Here is a 24,301-nt window from a genome sequence, read left to right as displayed (position 1 = left end):
AATTGCAGCTTACAACCCCTAACTTTCAGTTCGTATGTAAAAATGCATCACTTTGACAATTACAACTAAAATAATGAGGGTAAAATAGGATTTTTAATATAAAATTTAAATAAATTTTGTAATTATAATTCAAAAAAAGCTAAAAATATTTATAATAATGAATTCTTCCCCTACACTAAAAAAAATAATACTCCCTCCGTCCCTAAAAACGTTTCTTGTTTGTGTTGCCAATGAACACTTTTGATTGTTAACATCTTTAATTTCGTATTAGTATTAAATATAAAAATTTCACTGTATTAAAATACTCATAAATACGAATTCAACAAAATCACTCATGTCTATGTTTAATCTTATAAAGACGTAAATTAGTTTTCAATCGCTTACCATTAACAGTACAAAAAGTCAAAATCATAATAACATTTTGGGACGGAGAGAGTAACATCATATTATTTAAAAAAAAATTGATGCAACTGATTTAATATTAAAATTTAATATATATGTAATTTAAATTAATTTTAGTGGATTATAAATTTTTGAAATTAACACCATGTAATAAAAATTAATTTGAAACTATGACTCAAAAACTGAAAAATATAAAAATATATGTAAAATTCAATTTTTAACCCAATTTAGAACAGATAAATATTTGGTAATTAATTTTTCAAGCTGAAATTCCTATTTTTCCCCTGCCCAATAAAGGAAATTAGGCAAAAGGGGTGCTTTTTGTACCGAGTTTCAAAAAAAAAGGGTGCAACCTGCAATTTCTGAAAATAGGTGTAAAATATTGATTTTGGACCAAAACTAAGGAATGCAAAATGCAATTCTCTCAAAGATGTAAGTAGATTTTGGTTATAAAAGTACTAAATTACCCCTGCTGACTAACGTTAACGGTCATATTTGACGAAAAATTATAAAAGGGGTGCAACGTGAAACGTGTTTAAAGTAATGAGATTCAATCTGCAATTGTTCAAAACAGGTATACAACTTTGAATTTTGGCCAAAATTAAGGGGTGTATTCGATAATTCTCTCAATTGTTTAAACGTATAGTGGGGATTTCTTTGCTCCCCTGACAAAAGTATCATTTTATTTTATTTTTGGGATTTCTTTGCTCCCCTAACAAAAGTATCATTTTATTTTATTTTTGGTACAACAAAAGCATCATTTAATTAATTTACCATTAATTTATTAGGTAAATATATACTCTAAAATAAGAAATTGATATTAGCTAATAAAAATATATTGTGGTAATTAGTCGAATAATTAGTGATTAATCGAAATATTAATCACTATTTTGCAAGGTTGTTCTTTTACTTTGCACCTTGATTTCCTCTCCCTCTTTCTTCTTAATATTAAATGGCCCAAACTTTGCGTTCCAATTAAAAACATCACCATAATTTATATTATTTTAGTAAGCTCCTTAATATAAATTGATTGGTTTATAGATGCAAATTGTCCCATAACATATATAATTACGGTAAAAATTCATGTGGTCATTAATATATCGTAATAACTTATTAGATTGGTTTATATTCCCAATCTAAAAACTTATCGTTTAATCGTTAAGCTTATGATAGCTTTTGTTTTCGTATATATCATGTTATTGATAATCATAAATATATGATTTATCATAAATTGTCATTGCATGGTTTACACTAAAAGTTGATGTTGATATTTAAATTGTTGTTAAATACTCCCTCCGTCCCAATTTATCTGTCTTAATTGTTTGACTTTTAATGGTCAAATTGACTCAACTTTGACCGTAAATAAAAACTTATTCTTTCATTATTTTGGAAAACTGAAAAATATATATTAAAATACATTAAACATCCTCTCTAATGATACAATTTTTATAAATATTTTCGATAATCCACTATGTGAAATATTTAGTCAAAGTTGGGTCAATTTGACCGCAAAAAGTCAAACATGACAGATAAATTGGGACGGAGGGAGTATTAAAAGTGGTATTAATATATATGATTGATGTTGACTTCAGTATGGGATGTTGTGAGCATCAAAGTTAGTATTAATATCTAATTTGACATTGACATCAAAATAAGTATTAATATCAAGAGTGCGGTTTTGAATAAAGTTTATGATTCAGTTCATAATCACTGTTTCATATTATTATTTACGATATTTCTGTAAACCATGTTTAACGAGTTTTATTCTCGTCGAGATTCAAAGTATTGCTAAAGCATTTTCGCTCAAAAACATCAAAAGCGTTTTGGATACATTTAAGGAACTAGTTTTGGGGTTTTCTTAACTAAATTTTCAGATTCATCAATTATGATTTTAAATGGAGAGATTTGCATTTTGCACCCTTATATTTGGCCAAAAATCAATGTTGTATACATATTTTCATAAATTGCAGTTTGCATCCACCTACTTTGAAATCCGCTTCAAGTTGCACCCTTTTTGCCAAATTTTGTCAATTTTTTTGCCCAAATTATTGTCTTCAACAACATATATAATCTATTATTGAAGAAAAAAGATGAGATATATTGTTGGAGACAACAATTTGGGCTAAAAAATTAGGCAAAAATGGTGCATGTTGAAGCAGATTTCAAAGTAGGGGGATGCAAACTGTAATTTATGAAAATAGGTATACAAAATTGAGTTTTGGCCAAATATAAGGGGTGCAAAATACAATTCTCTCTTTTAAATGTTCTGCTCTATTGCAGAAGTGGTTTTAATATCAAAAGACCATATTTTTGTTATACTGAACTTACTGAGCATTTCTTTCGCTCATACTTGCATGTTTTTAAATTTACCCTTTCAGTGAGGATTAGTTTGCGCTGTTTAACTGCGTAATTCGAGAAAAGCAAGGGAAAAAGCTTTTAGAAGGTGGTTGTTCTAGGATTTGCGAACTAGTGTAAGTTCTATTGTGTAAAGTTGTTTGTTTGTATATTAGTTATATTATCGTGTATTTGGGCCTAGTATACTTCTTTTCGAAGTTATAATAGCGGGTTTAGTTTTGAGTTTGTAGATTGTTCAAAAAAGATATTGTAAAAGAAAGTGAAAAATTATATTTATGAAATTTGGATATCTTGTTTCTAGAACTGTTACCTAAGAAGATCTTGGTATACTTTGGGGTCGCAGGTGTTATATTTCAACTGCTGGCATTTGTTTATTAATTAAACAGGTTATTTTGGATTAAGGATTCATCGTGACGACCAAATCTTCTGACCCTGGATTTTGGGGGCGTTACAATTCAGCTTCCGTGCTATTTTATAAAATTATTTAAAGTCTCTCATTTTACTTTTTTTTTCAAAAAAATAAAATATAAGTCTCTCATATTTTTCCACTGTCAAATATTTTTTTATTAAATACTATATTCAACTCTTCTTCTTCCTCCTATCCTTGTCCCTTCTTCTCTTTCGTTTCTCTCCCCTGATTTCTCCATCTCGCTCAAACGCTCTCCCTCTTGCACCTTTCTCACATACACATCTCTCTCTGCCGCACGTGTTTACCCCGGATTTTACAACCAAAACAATCCTCCCGTCGAGCCCAATATTTCCCCCATAATTTCATCTTCGTTCCTCCCTGTTTTCCTTCCTCCCGAGCACCACTGCCGTTGCCGGAATTGGCCTTGGCGGATGGGTTCTTTCGGTGACCTCCCAAAGTTAAAATCCTATGAATCAACTCGCCTTTCCACCTCAAAACTTCATATAATCACAATTTAACGAACCCATTAACAATTTAAAAAGCCCCAAATCTTGGGTTTTCAAGAACCCTAATTATTTCAATTAGGTAAAACCCTTATTCTTGACCCAACTCCATACCTAATTCAATTAAATCCCTAATTAAAATTCCTAATATCACAAACCAACTTTACTTATATCAATTAATTTCATAAAATTCCATACACAATATAAGTCCATAATCAATAAACCTTAATCATCATTCAAGCAAGATCAACCACAATAGTGAACAAAATTATTCTCATAACTATATAATCAAATAAAATAGAGAGGAGTAAAATAATTACCTTTTTAAAGTATAAAAATTTAACAAACCCCAGAATATATTTGATGTGCAAGTATTCCAGTGTATGATTAGAGAAGAATGGTTAGGAGCTAAATTAATTTTCTAGCTAATTAAAATATTTATATTATGAAAATTTCTCAAAATTACCGACAAGGGCTACTTGAATATTTATTTACTAATACAAGGATATATCTTATTTATGTTTTAGGATAAACTTCCCTAGAAAACTATTTTTATCCAATAATCATATATTAACTATTTCTATAAATAACAATATATAAAATTCAATATAGATATCACCATTTTTTTACAATTATGATAAACAAATTTTGACAAGTATTTATGTAGTCAAGGTTTTGATGAATATTTAAAAAAAATGCAAATAATCATTAATATTATATTTATTATAATAATTCAGTTTTTCACTGATTTTCAAGAAAATAAAATAATTATAGACTCGAATAAAATATTTAATTGTGGTATAATAAATTCACTCACAAAATGAAGATCAAGTTTATTTAAATTTTTTTAATAACTTTTAATCAATTAAGCATATTTAGATATAAAATATATTTAATCAAATATTCTACTAATTAAATAACTTCAGTTTAGCAAAATATTAATTATTTGGATAAAATAATTATACATTGATTCCCTTTATCAAAATAAACCATTAGAACAATTCGGAATCTGCAAAATAATTTGATACTTATAAAATATGAATTGTTCACCAAACACGATTAAAATAAATTACTTATTAAATTCTCAACTGACCCATTTATGCATAAAATATAATCTCAACACTTGTAACATGGTTCAAAATAACTCTCATTGTACAAGTCAAAAGTAAATAAATAATATATATATACAATAACTCATACGGCCAAATAGATATATACAATTAGTGCCTTTTAAAAAAAACAATTTTCATTAAATGTTACTAATCTCAAGGATTCTATATACTTAAATTACATAATTAGTAGGGTGTAGGCTTTTGAAAACGCAATTTAGTTATATTTAATATTACGTTAATATTATAATTTTCTTTTCGGTTTTTTTTGATATTATTAAAAAAATTATTTAATAAGAGTATTCTCCAACAAATAATAATAGTTCATCTAATTTGTTATGAATCCGTTTTTTAAGAAAATTCACAGAATAACCATCAAGTTGTTAAAATATATATTTTTTATTTTACAATTGTTAGTACTTAAGATAAAAATTTGTAAGTTGGATATATATATCTATATTTTTATATAAAATCTATTTTAGGTAAACTGATAACGTAAAATTATTTATAATATATTGCGTTATTTTGTGTTATCAAATCAAGATCAATGAAATTTACTTTCTGACAACTATAGGTTAGACGATCTTAACTTTTGAGAAATATTTTATCAATAGTCGTGAATGAACCGTGATAACTAACAAAATTATATCTACACTAAACTATAATACCTAGAATGTGGTATAATTTGGTATACCCTTTATTTTGGTTAGTTTGGTTATCCATTCAATCACGACTGTCATATCTTCTTAATCAAATAATTATGACCGTTAAATTCAAGTATTGAAGAAAAACATAATTTTCAGGTTCGAATACCGCCAACGACAAATATTTTGGATTATTATTTTATTTTATAAAACAAATGAGGTCCAAGTTCAAATCCCACCAATAGAAAACATTTATATTTTTATTATGATAACCGAAATAAGATGTAATTTGGTATACCCTTATTCTTGTAGTTTGGTTATTCATTCAATCCCGACCGTCAGATCTTCTTGATCAAATATTTATGACCATATAATTTAAGTATTGAAGGAAAACATAGTTTTCAGATTCGACTCCCAGCCAACAATAAATATCTTGGACTATTATTTTATTTTATAAAATAAATGAGGTCTCAAGTTCAAATCCACCAATAACAAGCATTTATATTTATAATGATACAAATTAAGTTTATGATTCAAATCTTATCAATCATATATTATCTTAAGATATTTGATTTTAACCGAAAATTATATACATCGAGATTAAAATTCTCATAATAAGGTTATAATTATTAATTACTTTATTACCTACATTACAATTATAAATAATATAAAGGAAAAAATAAAAATATATTTATGAAACACAAGTTGTAAGTTATTATATGACTGGACAAATAAAATTTTAGAAATATTTAAATATTAATGAGAACACGTGCATCGCACCAGATTTAAGTTAGTGTTTGTTAGGTTTACAAAGAATATTTGTATGCAAGTAATATCAGCAGATTTTTACATTTACACGTTAATAAATAAATTTGACTAACCATATTAAATTTAACCAACCCCGGTCATTTTTTCTAATGGTTAAATCAGTGATTTTTTTTATAAAATTTGTTTATTATATGGCAACAGAATAAATTAATATTTAATTAAATAAATTCTTATTCTTATACTAACACTAAACATGTATTTTAGCACCGCTTTTAAGAACGTTATTTAGTTATATTTACTATTTTTACCTTTTTATTGTAAGGATTACGCTCATGTTGTAATTGTTATTTTTTATCTTTATGATTTTTTTAAAAATATTAAAATGTAAATTCATGTAAATTAATTTAAATAAAATTTTATGAAAATTATAAAATAATACTGACAGAGTAAAAAAGTAACTTAAACGAAAGAAAAGAGAAATTTAATCGCTAAAAAGGATGAAGCCTGTGACTCTGCACATTAATGTTTTTATTAACTTCCTTTTTAGCATATAAACAAATCTACTATCAAATAATCAATAAATTTTGTGATTCTCATTCTAACGCTTCATAAACTTCCACAAACATTAAAATTTGTTGTTCTATAAAGAATTCAATCAAACACGTACACAAATTAGAATTTCTCTAATATATAACGCGTAATTTCCAATTTGCCGTATCAACTACCATATAATTAATTTCGATAGACAATGGTAACAATACTCGATTTTTGAAAAGATTATATGTCGCGCGTAGCGCAGGTTTATATCTTAGTTTAATATATTTAGAAGGAGATGTATACCACAAAATATCTAATCAAGCTAATTTTTAAATAAATTCATTATTTTCAATACTTACAAAAAAGTTTTTGTAAAAAATATTTTAAATATAAAAAAAAATCATAATTAATATGAATTATGTTTCCGGTGCAATAGTACAAAGCTAGTTATATTATAAATTTTGGTGGGCATAATTCCCAATATCTATCAATTTTGAATTAACGCTTAGAATATTGGACCCAGGCCCAGTCATGTTATGAAAACCCTTATATATACGAAAACATATTCTTCGTTAACCATTCGTCATTAACCAGAAGAAGTTGAGAACTGGCAAGATGAGATTGTCGATCAAAACTGCGAAGAACGTTAAGTTTGATATCCATGTCAAACCAGAGGATAAAGTATCAATATCTCCCTTCATCTCCCACACACTGATCACACAGTACTTTTATATATGTTTATGAATCGATAATTAACCACTTTTGTGCTAAATTTATCATGAATTTCTATTAAGATCCTATGTTTTGATTACGAAAAATCTAATCCTGTTGCTTTTTGTTTTATTTAATTTAATATATTGGTTTGTTTCAGGTTTCTGATGCCAAGAAAATGTTAGAGGCTCTAAAACATTCAGATATTATTTACCCTGCCTCTGAACAGAAGCTTATCCATCACGGTAACGTACTCGAGGATGAAAAAACATTTGCTGAGGAAAAAATCACCGAGGATACTAGCATTGTCATGTTGTCCACGGTAATATATTATTTTCTTCTCTTCAAACATATATTGTTGAAAAACTAATATGATTCTAATAAGCCTGTTTTCCTTACAACTCGAGGTTTTAGGATTTCCTAAAAACCGGAGGTTTTAGGAGAACAGGTAACTTAACATGTATTCAAGATTTACTGTTTTTAGATTCATTGATTTAATTCCAGTATTTAGATGTTGACATTCCTTCATGTTTGAAGGGATGTGATGGGATCCCTCTTATAGAGTTGTTGAATATGACATACACAAGCCATGATGTTGTAATATCCGAGAAGCAGCTTGGTACTATCACGATGATTGTTGATGACATTGTGTTTGAATTGTATGATGAACAAAATATAGACGTGAATAAGCCGTCAATTGAATTTATGGATTACATTCCTATCTTGGGTATGGGACCAATCCGTTCTGAACTAAAATTGGAGTTTGATGATCTTTTTTGTGGTGCCTACGAGGGTTGCATAGAGGTTAGCCCTGAAAATTTCAGGTACGGGGATGATGTAATTGAAGAGAACATCAAATCGGTAAATTCCAATGGAGAGATTGATGTTTTTTTTGGGTATTTCAACAATGCCACAATTGCCAATCTCGAGGTTCAGCTGTTTACCATGTCTGCTTCCACCACCATCTACGGAGTCATTGCTTCTAGGAACAGCCACTTTGAAGATTTTTCTCATACAAGTATACTTTTTCTTCAAAAGCCTAGTGATTGTATAGAAGTGTGCAGCACAAAAAGGGAACACACTGGAGCAATTTCATTATTGAAATCCCACGCAGAAAAGGAATATATTGGAGTGATTCCATTGTCCAAATCCCGAGTAGGTGTGCCGTTAGGTTCCGTGATGTATGTGGACATTTCTCTCTCATGTGATGATAAAGATTATCAAGGCACTGCGTGCTTTGATGCTTTTCTAGATGGAACGGATTCTCAAGTGGTTGCTGATCGTTTTCTCGTAAAAGTCACTTGGAATTGCAATGAATTCCCAGTCCTGGAAGAAGAATATAATTCTGATAATAGTGATACCCTCTTTTGAAGCAACTTATCCTCGGACAAATATTAATTTGTATGTGTTTTATTTTGCTCTGACTTGATAATGAAACTGCGTTGCACTGATTATTATTAATGTTGCATGCACAATGCTTTCAAGTATTTTGCATACAAGTAAAAATTTATGTATGTTTTTATTCTTCATGATGATCTACTTATGGCTTTTTCTTTTCTTATTTTGTTTCTTTGTATATATAGTTTATTTGTTTGTATGTTAGTGGTTTTTTCTTTTGTAAAGATGTGATTTTTGTCTTGAATTGATGGTTGTAATATGTTTTTTTGGTTATTTTTTGCATATTCTATTAAATTCTCTATATGTTTGTTTAATTTATGTATGTTTTTGTATAAAAGATGTAATCTTTATTGGTTAAACTGTATTCGGGTGTCAGAGTTATATGTATCTTTGGTGTATCGAATCAGTTCTTAATTTGTTGTAATTTTTCTGGTAGGTTATCAAATCTTTAGGGGGTTTTGAGCTTGCTCTATTTGTGTGTGGTGTTACCTAGAGTTTTGGAGAACCTTTTTCAGTATATTATCTGTAGAGTACTGGAGAATTATTTACGGATTCCCGATATGTGTTGATTCATCTAATAGCGAAAAGATAATGTTTAATGGCAAAAAGTGAAGATTTGATACTGTCTAATTAACGCAATTGTGCTTTGCAAAATATTTCAGTGAAGAGACATGGTGAGTGCAGATTGAACCATGTTCTCTTCAAAAACTGGATTTGTAGTTTAGTTAACTAAGCACGATACATGTTTGCCATATTGCATTAGCTTAGTAACATTCTGGAAGTTCAACTTTTTAGCAAGATACTCGAGTGCTTAGATTGGAATGATGGTTAAAGGCTACTTGACTTCTTAGGCTGGCATCATTGGGATCAACTGATATTTTATTTGGGAATCTTGGTTTTAGTTCGATATGTTAGTTTATTAGGAGTAACTCTTTCAATGTATTGTTTTTCTCGAAACATGCAATGATGCCACAGGAGTTTTTCCAAGATTCATCTTTTCTGCTGTGTTATTCATAGTCTCTGTTGTGTTGGTTTAGTTTTTGTGTTGATTTAGTATATGTTATACCACAGCAGCACCCAGAAAGCCATGTGTGCTCTGATCATCATAACTGATCATGATTTATGTTAATGAACTAGAAATAAAAAAAACTGAGATGTCAAGATCACAAAAACAGGGCTATATCCCTTCAATACAAGTTTCATGTAGTTTCTCTCTTATATTCTCTTTTGTGGCTGCATAAAGTCTTCACGTAGCGGAAGCTAAGATAAAAATGGATAAATTATCAATACTCTATTGATTCCGCAAAATGCTAACATATTAATCTCTTTCCCTTTTGTTTCTGCATTCTCATCAAACAAAATTAGGGAAATTTTGGTTAATTCAATTTTACCTATTTGACGGAAGAAATATCAAGTGTATTTTACATCTGTAATGCCTTCGCCTAATCCTAATAATCGTGTTGATAGAAATAAATCAAACAATAATGGTCAAAAATCTCAGATCTTCATGAAGGACAGATTGAAGAATTTTGGGGCAAACATTGCTCTTAAAAAGATATCAGTTTCGGGACTGGTTGCAGTGGACAGGATTAAATTTGAAGGAATTGTAGTAGTCATGAAGATAATGGAAATCAAAGGAAGAAATGGTCAGAAATTGCTAAACCAAAAACTTCTGCCTCAGCGAATGAAGTTTGATTTCCATACCCCTGAGGTGAATGAAGGTAAAATTCATATTAAACCTCCTCTTAGTGTTGATTTACAAGGTAGAAAAGCATGGAAAAATTGTTTAGTTGGGTATTTTTTTGAGACAGAGTTGCATGCCTTTCATACTATGGAATATCATGATAATCGCAAATAAAAAAAATCGGGGTCTCTCTGAGGTGATATGAATGATGACGGATTTTTCTTTTTTAAATTTAACTCTGAGTCGGATTTGCTTGATGTATTGGAAGAAGATGCGTATATGATTGAAGGTAAACCTTTGATGTTTTAGAGCCAATAGAGGTAGTTCTTAGGGTAGAGTATTCATATAGGCCATCTTGGTGTTATAGATAATGGAAGTGAAAGGCAACAAATCATGTTTTTATGGGGCCTGTGGGGGCTTATTGTTTACCCAAGTTGGCTGCACACGGGACAGAAGGTTTCGGCTTATTTCGGACTCGGAATCGGGACTTGACCCGGTTTCGAAAAAGGCTCGGTCAATCCCTGAGTTGTCATACAACGCCTCTCTAAAAGGCTTTGCTAGCAAACATATTGCATTTCTCAGCCACAAAGGCAAAACAAATTGATTTTGATGATTTCATGTAACCATCTTATTGTCCCAATTTGCTAGCCCACACATGTTGAACTGATATTGTAAAATACAGGACCTTAATCATTAAAATATGAGGTAGTAAGTCCCTTTTTTGTTCTGATCCTGCAGCATTCAAGAATACCTGGAGGCTCTCAATAAAATGAACTACGAGTCCACGACATTATGCTGACAGAGAAAATGCAGAGGCTTCACATTGTACGGTACTATCCACATTTATATGTGGAAGTTTGTAGATATATATACACAGTGACAACCAGCAGTTTAGGCGCATCTCCATTAAATTTGTGATTCATAATCATAAGGCTCACACAGATGTTGACTACAGAAGGCATGGGGACCGGTAATGTAATCCATCTGCCTCGAGGAACGGGAAATCTGCTAGTAGTAGGATGTTAGTACTATAAAGATACATTCCAAAGGGTGGATACTGTAATGTAATCCATCTGTCTAAAAGGCTATTGTACAAATCATTTTACAGTGTGCAGAGCTAAAATTGGACCAGTGACATAGGTATGACAATGAGTTCAAAATTGAAAGTTTTATGATTATTCATCGAGCAAACCAACATTTAGTGAGGAGTTCATTGTAATTTATTTTCAGTTTTGCTGATACAGAGAAGAATCTTGAGGTTATGCAGTGGTCATAGAAGATGGCTCTCAAATACGAGGGTAAAACCATCAATAATTAAAAATACGAGGGGAAAATCTTCACCACGACTATATATCATTCAAATAAGGCACTCTCCATTATCACTCGAGTTTTCTGACAGTCTCCTTAACTTTGCAATGCTCTTTCCCTTGATATTCTGTGACAATGTCCGGCATGTCAAATCCATCAGAGAATATATTTTAAGGTAGTGTGCTGCCTGAAATTACAAGAAAAAAAATGTATAAGTACAGTTTGCACAAGATGTAATAATACTAAGGTTCAATATATATATACTTTCAAGAAGTAATCATTAAATGTATAAAACAGATCATGAATAGTCCAGCACATTGGGGAGCTTAAGAACATCAATTCAGATACCCATTAAGTTCATGTAATAACACAGACAGGGATTGAGAAGAAAGTATTGCATTCTTTTCCTACAGTACAGTGATCTCCATGAAACCCTAACACATGATTCAGCTGAGTTGGGCCTATAAGCTTGAAAATCAATGTATATTAACTAACGTAGATAGAATATTCAATCATGAATCATAATTAATAATTCAAAATTAAAAGAGAACTTATAATAAGGGTGCAAAGAAACGAACATGAATGAGCTGAAACAAACTCGTGTTCCCATCAAACTCGACAAACTGAGCATCAAAAGAGTCGAGAGCAGCCTTATCATTAGCGAATTCAGCATGATGATTACAGTAATCTATAACCTTATTCAAGGTCGCTGTGTTGATCATGTCAAGATCAATAGGAGGGTACGTAGGATCAGCCTTAATAAACTTCATCTCTCGTCGTATAAACAAAGACTGTACAGCTCCTGTTTCCTTTATATACACAACATCGCCTTCGCAACTCTTGAGTGCTATCATTCTCTCACTAGATGAAGACATGGCTTCTGATCAATTATTATATAAAAAACTGTATATTTATGCCGCTACGGAGATTTGGAGATGATGATGTTCCAAGGCCTACTACGTATAATAATTATATAGAGATATGGAGCCCTTGTAAATTTCCATTAACCCAGATCCTAAAATTTATTTATTTGTTAATAATTCTAAATATTCTTATTTAATATTAGATTTATAAACTATTTATTTATGCAATTTTTAAATATTAAACTCTAATGGGAATTGAATAACCCAGATTCTCAAAATTTAGTTATTTGTAAATAATTCCAAATATTCCTATTCAAATTAAGATTTATAAACTATTTATGATGCGATTTTCAAATATGAAAATCTTACAATTTATAATATTTATAAATCTATTTTCTTTCTAATTTTTATGTTATGGCGCCATAAATTATTATTCAATTATGTTAAAAAAGTGACTGATTTACGTCTACATTGCTTAGTGCTTTTAAGTAATTTTTTGGTTAAAAAACAAAGACACATAGACATAACCCAAAGACAACAAACCTAAAAAAATAACTAGTGGTGCACTACTCCTAAAAACTTCCCATTCGCAACCCACAAAGTAATCCAAAGGGAAAAACATGCAAAAATAAATATACATATTCTAAAAGAAAGAATCGCCACTTATTGATTTCAAGATATTTTTCGAATGAAATGGGATGGTCTGAAAAGGTGGGATAAAACGCTGGAAATCAAAAAGCAAACTTGAGAATATTTTTGTTGCTGATACTTGGATGGGAAAGTAAAAACAAAAAAATGACGGCGGGTTATATATTTAGGCGCCCAAAACCCAAATTTCTAGGTGTCAAAACCGTCCTTGGGCGTTTTGAAATCAACGGCCTAGATAGAGACAGTTGGGTTTCACCCCAAAGTAAAAACAGAAAGAACGTCCTAAGGTTTTCATCGCAAAAAAGGCCAAGGAGAATGTTTATGGACCGGACGAAAGATATGGATATATTAGTTTTAGGCCGAGTTTAGGTCCAACGACCGAAGGTCTAATGGACAGAATAAGGTTATTGGGCCGAAGGCCCATAAAGTCAAAAGATCAAAGACCCAATTCCTTAACCAAACGTTTGAATATCTACAAAAGGGTAACGTCTCCCCATTATTCTCCTTCAACATTCGTCCGTCTTTCTCCCGTAATGGACGAATAATTAATGCTAAGGTTTGGATATAAATACCCCTCAAATGTAAGAAATTGGAACAATTCTCAACTCTCTAAAGCTCTCTCTACTTTTTTGTATTCTCAAAACTACTTATACACCCAGATTAATGATTCTCACACCGGAGATAAATTGGGGGACAATCTATTGCATTCTCTTTCCTTTCAGGTCTAAGCCGAATGTTATTCTTGGACAACCGACAGACATAGTATTAACATCAATCTTTGAAACTCTCTCTAACTCTTTCGTACTGACAATATGTCATTATATTAAAAATGTAGGCACTATTTTGAAAATAAGTGTAAATTATAATGACTATTTTATAATTTACGCTTTAAATATATATATCAATAAATTGCAAAAATTTAATGGGAGTTGACGACAACCAATTTTATAAAAGGCGAAAATTTTTTTTACCACTATTTTGAAATTTTGAAAATTTGGTCACAATTTTAAAAATCGGTTAAAAATTCAGTCACTGTTTTGAAGATCGGTGTAAAGTACGATTAACACTAAATATGTAATTTACTCAAGAACTTATCGTTGTAAAATATCTAGAAAGAATACCATGTTTTTGCAGAAAAAAAATATATACTTGATTTTTTGGAAAAAAAACAATCATTTATACTATATTATAACAGACAAAACATTTAAAGTTTGGTAGTCGGTCGGTCGGTACTTGGTGAAATTACAAAATTACCCTTCTTTAATTATTTCAATTCTAATTATTGGGTCGATCAATTCTAATTCTAATTGATATTGAAGTCAACTTCCTTTATTACTTTACCAATTTCAATTATATTTTATATCGAGCTCTATATCATTATAATTTATATTAAATTAAACTTCTTCTACCAATTAATATATATCGAGTTCCATATTATTCTAATTTGTTATTTCAGGATAAATTAATAAGCAAACTAAATATAATTATTAAGATTTTATGTGAATCGAGCTAAGATAAAATAATAATATTATCAGTTCTCCTAAAAAAATTATACAAATGAACTTGGATAAACAAAATAATATATTTTATTTATCCGGGATTAAAAAATACATTATACAATTGATTTAGACTAACACAAAACTAAAATAAAAATACAATTCGACCAACAAAAATAAGATAATATATACTAATTATTTAGTCTAAAATAAAATTATCTTATTGATTCACACTTAAAAAAAGTAAAACTAAAAATAATTAGTTTGATTTGGTCAAGGGCATCGGGCTAAAATAAAATAATATAAATCATGAATCTGAGATAAATCAAATTAATATTAGATTAAGTATAATTCGTATCCTATTGATGTGAACTAAAAATCAAATTTTAATTAAAACATAAATATTATTTTTTTTAAAATACACATTGAATTATCAATAAAACTATATCGTTCAATTAGTAATATTGTTTTTTTCAAATATCTTATATAGAATTGTTGTTAATCGATTAAATAATCAACATGCTAAAATATTAGTTTTAAGGTGCCAACATAATGAAGACATTATATTTTTACTCTCAATAAAATAATAATTATGAACATACGTCTACTAATATAATTATTATGAAATCATATTATTTAAAGTTTTAAATAAATAAAATTCAAAATTGAATTCAAATTTTTTTTTTAAAAATGATATAATATTAAAAAATCTGTGATATCAAATGATACTTTAAATTTGCTTTTGTTTTGGGATTATAAACCCAGTAGAAAATCTTAATCCTATCACATTCAAATTAGAAATTTAGGTTGGGGCAAAAGCAAAACAGGTTTTTGTTGAGAAATCGCATAATGAAATTGTTCATCAAAACCGTGAAGAACATCAAGTTTGATATCCATGTCAAACCAGAGGATAAAGTATTAATCTCTCCCTTAAACTCACACACGCGAACTTTATATGCTTAAATTTTTGGTTTTAGGGGTCTTCCTTTTATTATTTTTGTAAAAATACTTTTCAATTTGCAAATACATTATTTTTCAATTTTTTTTTGCAAAAAATACGGTTTTTTGGCAACTGTAATCAACTGGATGCAAATTTTGACAAGTTTCTCCAACTACATGCAACCTGAAATCAAACAAAAAAAACTTTATTCAACTATTTGCATATTTGGCTGATTTTGGTTGATTCCGTATGTTTGCAAAAAAAAGTCAAAAGATAGTAAAATCGCAAAAAAATTAGAAAATTTAGTATTTTTGGTTAATTCTCTACATCATATTCTTAGTAGGCTGTTTTTTCTTACTTTTAGAACATGTATTCAAGATTTCGCATTCTCGGATACAATTCTCACATGTTGATAATCATATATGTTTGAAGGCATGGGATGGGATCTCTGTTATTGAGCTGTTTTATATGAAATACGTAAGCCATCAAGGTGTAATGCCCGAGAAGCAACTTGGTACAATCACTCTGATTGTTGATGACATTTTGTTTGACTTGTATCGTGAGCGAAATGTAGATGTGGATAAACCATCGATTGAGTTTATGGATTACATTCCTCACCTCATCTTATTTCTGGACACACACACAACACCCTCCTTCTTGTTATCTCAGCGTCGGACTTGAGATATTAAGGCTCTGTTTCGTTTCCAGGACTGTATATTTGTACCACATATCGTTCCTTTTTTTTTTCTGCACTATCTCCATCTTCATGCCATTACATTACGTATGCACGCATTTTGGTTCTCAATCTTCTAGAGATCAGACGATAAATGTTGAAACATAGGATAGAAAATTAAGTTCAGGATTAACAGCATCTATCTTGTATTAGAGAGCCATCTTTTATGATTACTGTATCACCTTTCACCCCAAGATTCTTCTCTGTGTCAGCAAAACTGAAAGTAAAATGCAATGAATTCCTCACCAGATGTTGGTTTGCTCGATGAATAATCATAAAACTTTCAATTTTGAACTCATTGTCATTCCTATGTCACTGGTCCGATTTTAGCTCTGCACACTGTAAAATTATATGTCCAGTATTCACCCTTTGGAATGTATTTTTGTAGTACTAACATCCTACTACTAGCAGATCTTTCATTCCTTTAGGCAGATGGATTACATTACTGGTCCCCTTGCCTTCTGTAGTCAACATCTGATTGAGACCTATGATTATGAATCACAAATTTAATGGAGATGTGCCTAAACTGCAGGTTGCTGCCACTGTGTATATATATCTACAAACTGCCACATATAAATGTGGATAGTACCACACAGTGTGAAGCCTCTGGATTTTCTCCGTCAGCATAACGTCGTGGACTCGTGGTTCATTTTATTGAGAGCCTCCAGGTATTCTTGAATGCTGCAGGATCAGAACAAAAAAGGGACTTATGACCTCATACTTTACTGATTAAGGTACTGTATTTACAATATCAGTTCAACATGTGTGGCCAGCAAAGTGGGACAAGAATATGACTTGAGCGAATGGAAGAAAAGATCCTTCAATGAATATATGCAGCATCTAACTGTATGTTTTGAGAAAAACAATACATAAAAAAAGTCTCCAAAAAAACTAACATATCAAACTAAAACTAAACTTTCCAAACAAAATATCAGTTGATCCCAATGATTCCAACCTAAGCACTCGAGTAACTTGCTAAAAAATAAACTCAGGTGGCTTTTTGTGGGTCTCCTCCACAGCAGCCTTCTTGCCTCTGCTGATCTCCAGTGACTTTGTGTATGCGACAGCTCTAGAAAATTGAGAACCAAAATGCGTACATACATAATGTAATGGCATGGAGATGGAGATGGATATAGTGCAGAAAGAAAAGGTACCATAAGTATGTGGTACAAATATACCACCCAAAACACAAATAGAGCAAGCCCAAAACACCGAAAAGTTTTGATAACTTACCAGAAAAATTACAACAAATTGAGAACTGATTCTACACACCAAGATACATGGAATCTGTTTCTACACTATTAAAACTCTTGATATGAATAATTAAATGTCTACCAGAAAAGCTACTCTCAGGCTCATGTCTTCTCTGATCGCACTTCCTCCCACATCCCAAGGTCAATTAGCTTCTAGTTATACTACTTCTCTGCATTCCTTTGCTGTCGACTTTGATGATTCTCATGTTTCAACTACTTCAGCTCTTCTAGTTTGGTACATTGTTTCAGATGCTCCTTTAAGTTTGTATTCGAAATTCCAGTTATGTTAATTAATAAAGTTTTTCAGATTTCACTTCTATAAAATGTATATATAGTCATATGAACTCTTTGCCTTGTAATAGAATTGGAGCAATTACATCGAGATCATTATACAGATATTAATAGGAAGACTGTTAGCAAAAATTCCAGCAGTAAGATTCTTACAATTTAGTAATATGAATATGGTATAAGCATTAGAACCATTTAGTGCCTGCATATATTTTCCCACAAACAAATATGCAAATGTGCAGGTCAAGTTTTACTTACATAGAAGCGACAAAGCTGTAATGTAAAAACATTGTACTGTAAGATTACAATATCGCGCTCTTCAATACGTTCAAATTTATCAACCTGCCTTAATGCAATTAAAAATTGCACATGCTGCCTCCAACTTCACATCAAACTCAGCCACTTCAAGGAGGCTGCAGAGATTATCTATCAAGCCGGCTTGCTCCAGAGCCTGTAAATATTAGTTGCAATATCAGGTAGGTGGCGACTAATTAAAAACAAAAAAATATACATAATTTACTCATAACATTAGAAGTCATGCAGAAAGGATAAATTTTTTTATTGAAACTTAAACCAACTTCTATGAATATTCCGTCTTGAGCAGCAGCTATCTCTGAAATTATCATACAAACTTCCTTGAGAAACTCATCAGGTTTACATGGTTTACATGTCATGGTCTTCCCGAGATATTCGAGAAAATTACTGTCTTTAGCCAAAATCTGAAAGAAAAAATACGTAATTTAGCATATGAGCATTCCATGAACAAACACATATATCATGGAGAACACCGTAAAGATCAGCACACCTCACAATCTTAGATACTGTTGTAATTGAGAATCTACGTACACACAATAATTCACGCTAAGTTTCATGAAATATAGGGACACGACCGTTTAGATTGACTGCACCCTTCGACAGTTCAAGAAAGTTGGTTCGTGATTATATTATTCTCCTCTTTCATGAAAGTGTAATTGTATATTAACAACCTATGTTATATAATGCATTACTGATGCAACAAAAATATATCATAGGTAGTGGATAGGATGTTGGCATCCTCTCCCCAACAAAATTGCAAAGGAAACATCACATCGAGCAGGCAGATTAGAACTATATAGATTATGTTACTTTTTTCTTCATAAAAAATGTGGGGGCTTGGATAATAGTAAATTACAGAATATGCCCGTCAATTAGTCATACCTCAAGCTGGTCATCGCTTCCCCATCTTGCAATATTGCCAACTACTTTAATTGCAGATATGGCAACCTGGTTATTAGTGTGACTGAAACAAAGTAAACATTAATCTTAGCAAATAAAATTACACAGACAAAATGGAAACAAAAGAAAGTAGGTCAAGTCCACTTACGAGACCAATGCTATTTGCCTTTTAAATGTTTGTTCTTCAAGTTCCAAATGCTTTTTAAAACAAAGATACTGAAGCGCATCGCATGCCCTCGCTATATGACAATGATAATAATATTCAAATTGAATTATTTTGTCCAATATTGTAAGAGCCACCAGTTCCTGCAAATATAATTGATTTTTTTAGAAAGACATTGTGTTAGTTAGAAATAATTCTCTATGGCCGGGAATGAAACACTAGAAAAGTGGAAGAACGATAACCAACCTTATCAGGAGAAAGCTTGACTGGGCAAATAACTACCATAAGATGTGCGACGCAATTCAATGTCTCAAAGACGTTCTTACTGAAATTTGTAACAACATCGAGCGCAACATTTAGAGCATTTGTTTCAGCTATGACATTTGCATGCTCGGGGTAACCACGCGCTAAACATATCAATGTATACATAGCCTACACATGTAGATATAATATCTAGTTACAGGTGTCAAAAATAAGGAAACTACATATCAAATTAAGTGAAGATAATTACCCGGAGAGCAGTACAGTTCTTCTCATCATGCATAAGATCCACAAGGGATTGAATTGCCTCTTTTATAATCACGGCATTACATTTATCAAGCTTTGAAACGGATAGGATGTAAGTAGCTGTATACTGGTAGAACGTGCAAAAAAAGTTGAGCGTGCTTAAAATTAAAAAAATAATTTTTAAAAAATTATAACATTCCTAATGTATCATGAAATCAAACCTTGATGGATTCCTTATTGGTCTCACGAAGGATCTTAACAATACGCTCAAGAACAACAGGTCCAAGGGCAACTTCAGCAACTCTCGGTTCTGCTTATCGGAAAAACCTCAGAACACAATATATAAATGAATAACTTTAATTGATTAGCAGGGGGATAGTTTACCATGAAGAACAATTTCTTTAATCTCACTCATGGCATTCGAGAGCTGTGGTCCATCGAGGTCCGTAGACTCGCTGAACTTCATCATCTCCCTAACATAAGGATCAAGTATTGGAATCTGGAATTCATTGTCGGACAAAACATATGTTAGAATTCAAACCCTCTAGAAGTAATAGTTGGTTTGTCAAGGATTCACACAAATCAAAATTGAGCTATAGTTGAACATGAGTAGTAACCAATTAATGCAGAAGCAAATAAATGAAACAGCCAGGAGAAATCCGGGAGCGTAGTATATTGCAAATACAATGAAAAAGCTGTGTGATCAGGTGACTACAGATGTGGATGGTAGATAATGTTCCTTACATAAAGGAAGCTGTGTGGAAGAGTATGCAGACTCCGAGAATTGCAGCAGCAACTAGTCATATGTTGAATCCAGAAAATAAGGTGGCTATGAAGAAAATTAACACCAGGCAGCTTTGATATTCAAATAAATAGGCTGTAATAATAAATATGCCGATGCAAAAAATTAGGTCACCTAGCAGATTACATATACACTGAGGCAATCATTTGAGAGCCTATAAATTGAACCTAACAGCATGCTTAATAAATAGACTGAAGTGAAAAAAAATTAGAAGCTCAGAAAGTGTAGAACACATCAAAGTGTTAAGGAAAAATCAGAGAGATAGAAAGAGCTGTAGCTCTAGTCGAAAAAACATAAGGCTGAAGCCTGGTGAAAAATTGTATCCGTGTGTTTTATTAATATATATATATATATATATATATATAAGTTGTACCTTTATTATTGAGCGAAAGAAAAGTGTTATTATTTTTGTCTTAATATTATCGAAATTTTTGATATTCCCGTTTCCAACAACATAATTATTAAAAAGGAGATAATTGATACAAGTGGATTAAAAAAACCGATTATCATAAACGTTTATAAATACCTTTCTTTCGGTATTGAATGCAAGCCTCTCCTTGAGAAAAGAATTATACTGGCCAAATCTCGGTCCAGGTGGCATTGTCAAACGATTTTTTTGAGATTTAAAAATCGGAGAAACATATTATCAGGCTTTGACATAGGTTCAATTCCAAAGAGTATACCCTAACAAAATTAAATTGAATTCATCAGATACAAAACAAATAAACGACACGAGAATTGAAACCAGATCAAGAATAACATCTAATTAATCAGGATGATAGAAAAATTGTACCTTTCCATGATAGATTATAAGCTGCTTTGAGACTTTACTAATGCTCCTCTTTTTCTCATCCTCCAACTTGGTTTCGTACGGTTTACAACGGATCCTCACAGTTTCTATCATCTTCAAGCTAATAGTTCGATTAATGCTCAACCCTAATGAGAAGATTGACAGTTTCGATCGTATGTATTATATATGCTATATATATATAGGGTTGTAGTTTGTACATGGGGATATTATTATAGTTATTATTTTAAACTTGAATTGGGATTTTTATCCATTCAAAATGGGTATTTCTGAAAAAATATCCGAAAAATATTTTTTTTATTTAAAAAAACGTACAATATGATTAGGTACTTATAAAATCTATCAACTAAGGCGACTAGTTTCAGTTGAAACTGAAACAATTGAAAACGGAAGTGTGAATCCATATATAGAGATATTAAAAAGAAAGGTCGAATAAAATTAGCAGTTATTATATTTAAATTTATGTAGTATATATAAATAATATAAATGTTTGTTGTTAACGAAATTTGAACCTCATCTATTACTATCTATCTATTACTATTATATAAAATACGAAACATTGAAAGTTTTGGTACGGTAAGGTACCTGTTTTTTGGTACACGTTTAATTTACTGAATTACACTTCTTTTACTTAAAAGTTTTATTAGTCTTAGTAATCGAATTATAATAGAAAAAGGAATAAAAATCGTTTTCAACTATAACACGTTACCTTTTTTATTTCTCTCAAATAAAACAACTTCTCTAAATATCACGGACAAGCTTATTTAATAAAATAAAATAATAATATTATAACCACTAATAACTAATAAATTACATTTTTCAGCTACTTAATTATTTATTTTATTTAATTATTATTTTACTTAAAGATTTTATTAAATTATCCGAAAGGGTAATCTATTATAGATGGTGTATGTCGTAAATTTAATCTATTATAAAGGGCAATCTATTTATGGTGTATGCCATAAATTATTCATAAATTTATTTTACTTAATTAGTTTTATTTAAATAATTTTTATTTAAGTTATTCGAAAAAGAATTTGAAATCAACCTGTAGAAAGCTAACGATACAATACCCGTACAGACCCGAATAATTTGATTTGATAGGTTTATAATTTGAAAGGTTCAAAGTTTATATACTCTCAAATTCTGGATTTTGGAATCATCAATGTCCTAAAATTAGTTATTTTTTCGCATCTATTGCTTTTTTATTTTTCATGAATAATACCTTTTTTCTAATATTTTATTTTATTTTTTATTTGTAATTTTAAAATTTATTTTCATGGGCTTGTCTATCTATACCCCCTATATTGTATAATTGACAAAATATTAAAAATTTGGTTGATATATTCCTTTGTTAATTTACTTAATTACCTTATCTTATAATTTAATATTTACTTAATTAGTAAATAATTCAATTACTTTTAAGTAAAGCACTTTATTTAATTGTTTGTACTTGATTATTTTAATTCTAACTGACATTAATATCAACTTATCTTATGATTTCAATCTATCTATGCTATATTAAAATATACGCGACATTAAAATACATCGATTCAACATACGTTGATCATAGTATTATAAATATATCGATCCAAACGTTGTTACAAGATTGTAACTAATCGATTTGATGATGATATTTTTTATAACGAAAACAGGTATAAACAAAATAATACACCCCGCAAGGGTTGCCTCACTTGTTAAAAAGGGGAAAACTATCATCTTGGTCACGGGTTCGAATCCCACGAGAGGGGAAATTATGAATATGCCTTCTGAGTCAGAGTCTGTCGCTTAAATGCGGTTTACCTTGGTTCACATGGTTTGCAGGCTATTGCGTGAGTCCGTATGGTTTACCCAGTGCGCCTTGGCCAAAACTATTATATATATTATTGAACCGACTAAAATATTCAAATTAGAAATTAATTTGGCATGTGATAAAAGAAAATAATATTAATTATTCATACAGACTTAAAAATTTAAACTATTGATATGAAATTATGTCATTGATCCGGGCTAAAATAACAAATATAGTTAACTGAATTTGTTGCATTGAATTAAAACAAACATGCAATGTGGACTAAAATAATATACTAATCATCCGGAATAAATGAAAATAATATTCAAACTTGACTAATATAAAATTCAAAATAAACTAAATATAATTATTTAGATATGGTTGCTAACGTGCTTATATAATTACGGGTCGTAGATAGTGTTAGAATAAAACAAAACCTTATATACTATTTACCATGGCAAAAAATGATTTATACAATTATTCAACTTTAAAATAAAATTAAAATCAAAAAATATTTAGATCAACTAAAACTAAATAATTTATACTTTTTCTAGCTAAAAAAATTATAACATATATTCGAGCTTAGACAAATTAAATCAAAGTTAAAAATAATTGGTTTGATTTAGTCAGTATAATTGGTCTTAAACTAAAACAATAATTACTTTGATTTATACATACCGCATAACATATATCAAAATTAGTTATTATAATATAATAAAGAAATACATCCGGCTATAATTATTCAGACATATTGATTCTTTGAAAAAATAAATTTTATAAAATTTTATAAAAGAAATTATAAAATTATTTTTTTTAAAACAACCGTGCATCGCACGGGTTTTAGGCTAGTAACTTTAATAATACATGAATAATAATATAAATGTTGGTTGTTAGGGAGATTCGAATCCAGAGTAGTGTATCATTTTAATATTTAGATCGAATGGTTATGATCATTTGATTAAGAA

General features: G+C 30.1%; 2 protein-coding genes and 1 long non-coding RNA gene across 3 annotated transcripts; 1 reads left to right on the top strand and 2 right to left on the bottom strand.

Moving 5' to 3' along the window:
- Positions 1–7,275: 7,275 nt before the first annotated feature.
- Positions 7,276–8,985, top strand: LOC141693595 (uncharacterized). Its single transcript, XM_074498738.1, has 3 exons — positions 7,276–7,408; positions 7,599–7,760; positions 7,976–8,985. The coding sequence occupies exons 1-3, from the start codon at positions 7,343–7,345 to the stop codon at positions 8,807–8,809; spliced, it is 1,062 nt and encodes a 353-aa protein (XP_074354839.1). The 5' UTR covers positions 7,276–7,342; the 3' UTR covers positions 8,810–8,985.
- A 2,688-nt stretch (positions 8,986–11,673) lies between these two features.
- On the bottom strand, positions 11,674–12,738 carry LOC141693835 (uncharacterized). The gene is made up of 2 exons (XR_012563289.1): positions 12,407–12,738; positions 11,674–12,015 (listed from the first exon to the last, which is right to left on the bottom strand). It is a non-coding gene; the product is annotated as an uncharacterized LOC141693835 (long non-coding RNA).
- A 5,439-nt stretch (positions 12,739–18,177) lies between these two features.
- LOC141692124 (uncharacterized) lies at positions 18,178–21,337 on the bottom strand. Its single transcript, XM_074496861.1, has 9 exons — positions 21,263–21,337; positions 20,319–20,433; positions 20,156–20,244; positions 19,939–20,061; positions 19,674–19,859; positions 19,413–19,570; positions 19,247–19,328; positions 18,628–18,768; positions 18,178–18,500 (listed from the first exon to the last, which is right to left on the bottom strand). Exons 1-9 carry the CDS (start codon positions 21,335–21,337, stop codon positions 18,387–18,389), a joined length of 1,083 nt encoding a protein of 360 aa, XP_074352962.1. The 3' UTR covers positions 18,178–18,386.
- Between the last annotated feature and the right edge of the window lie 2,964 nt (positions 21,338–24,301).

Source organism: Apium graveolens, chromosome 10 (assembly GCF_009905375.1).
Source record: "Apium graveolens cultivar Ventura chromosome 10, ASM990537v1, whole genome shotgun sequence".
Taxonomy (NCBI): Eukaryota; Viridiplantae; Streptophyta; class Magnoliopsida; order Apiales; family Apiaceae; genus Apium; species Apium graveolens.
This window is presented reverse-complemented; position numbering and strand designations above follow the sequence as displayed.

Excerpts from the sequence above, each read along its gene's own strand:
- LOC141693595 (XM_074498738.1), top strand. The coding sequence starts at position 7,343 with ATGAGATTGTCGATCAAAACTGCGAAGAACGTTAAGTTTGATATCCAT. Across the intron at positions 7,409-7,598 it reads ATGTCAAACCAGAGGATAAA|GTTTCTGATGCCAAGAAAAT; the intron begins GTATCAATATCT and ends GGTTTGTTTCAG. Across the intron at positions 7,761-7,975 it reads GCATTGTCATGTTGTCCACG|GGATGTGATGGGATCCCTCT; the intron begins GTAATATATTAT and ends TCATGTTTGAAG.
- LOC141692124 (XM_074496861.1), bottom strand. The coding sequence starts at position 21,337 with ATGCCACCTGGACCGAGATTTGGCCAGTATAATTCTTTTCTCAAGGAG. Across the intron at positions 19,571-19,673 it reads TCAAGCTTTCTCCTGATAAG|GAACTGGTGGCTCTTACAAT; the intron begins GTTGGTTATCGT and ends TTATATTTGCAG. Across the intron at positions 18,501-18,627 it reads AAGACGGAATATTCATAGAA|GCTCTGGAGCAAGCCGGCTT; the intron begins GTTGGTTTAAGT and ends TAATATTTACAG.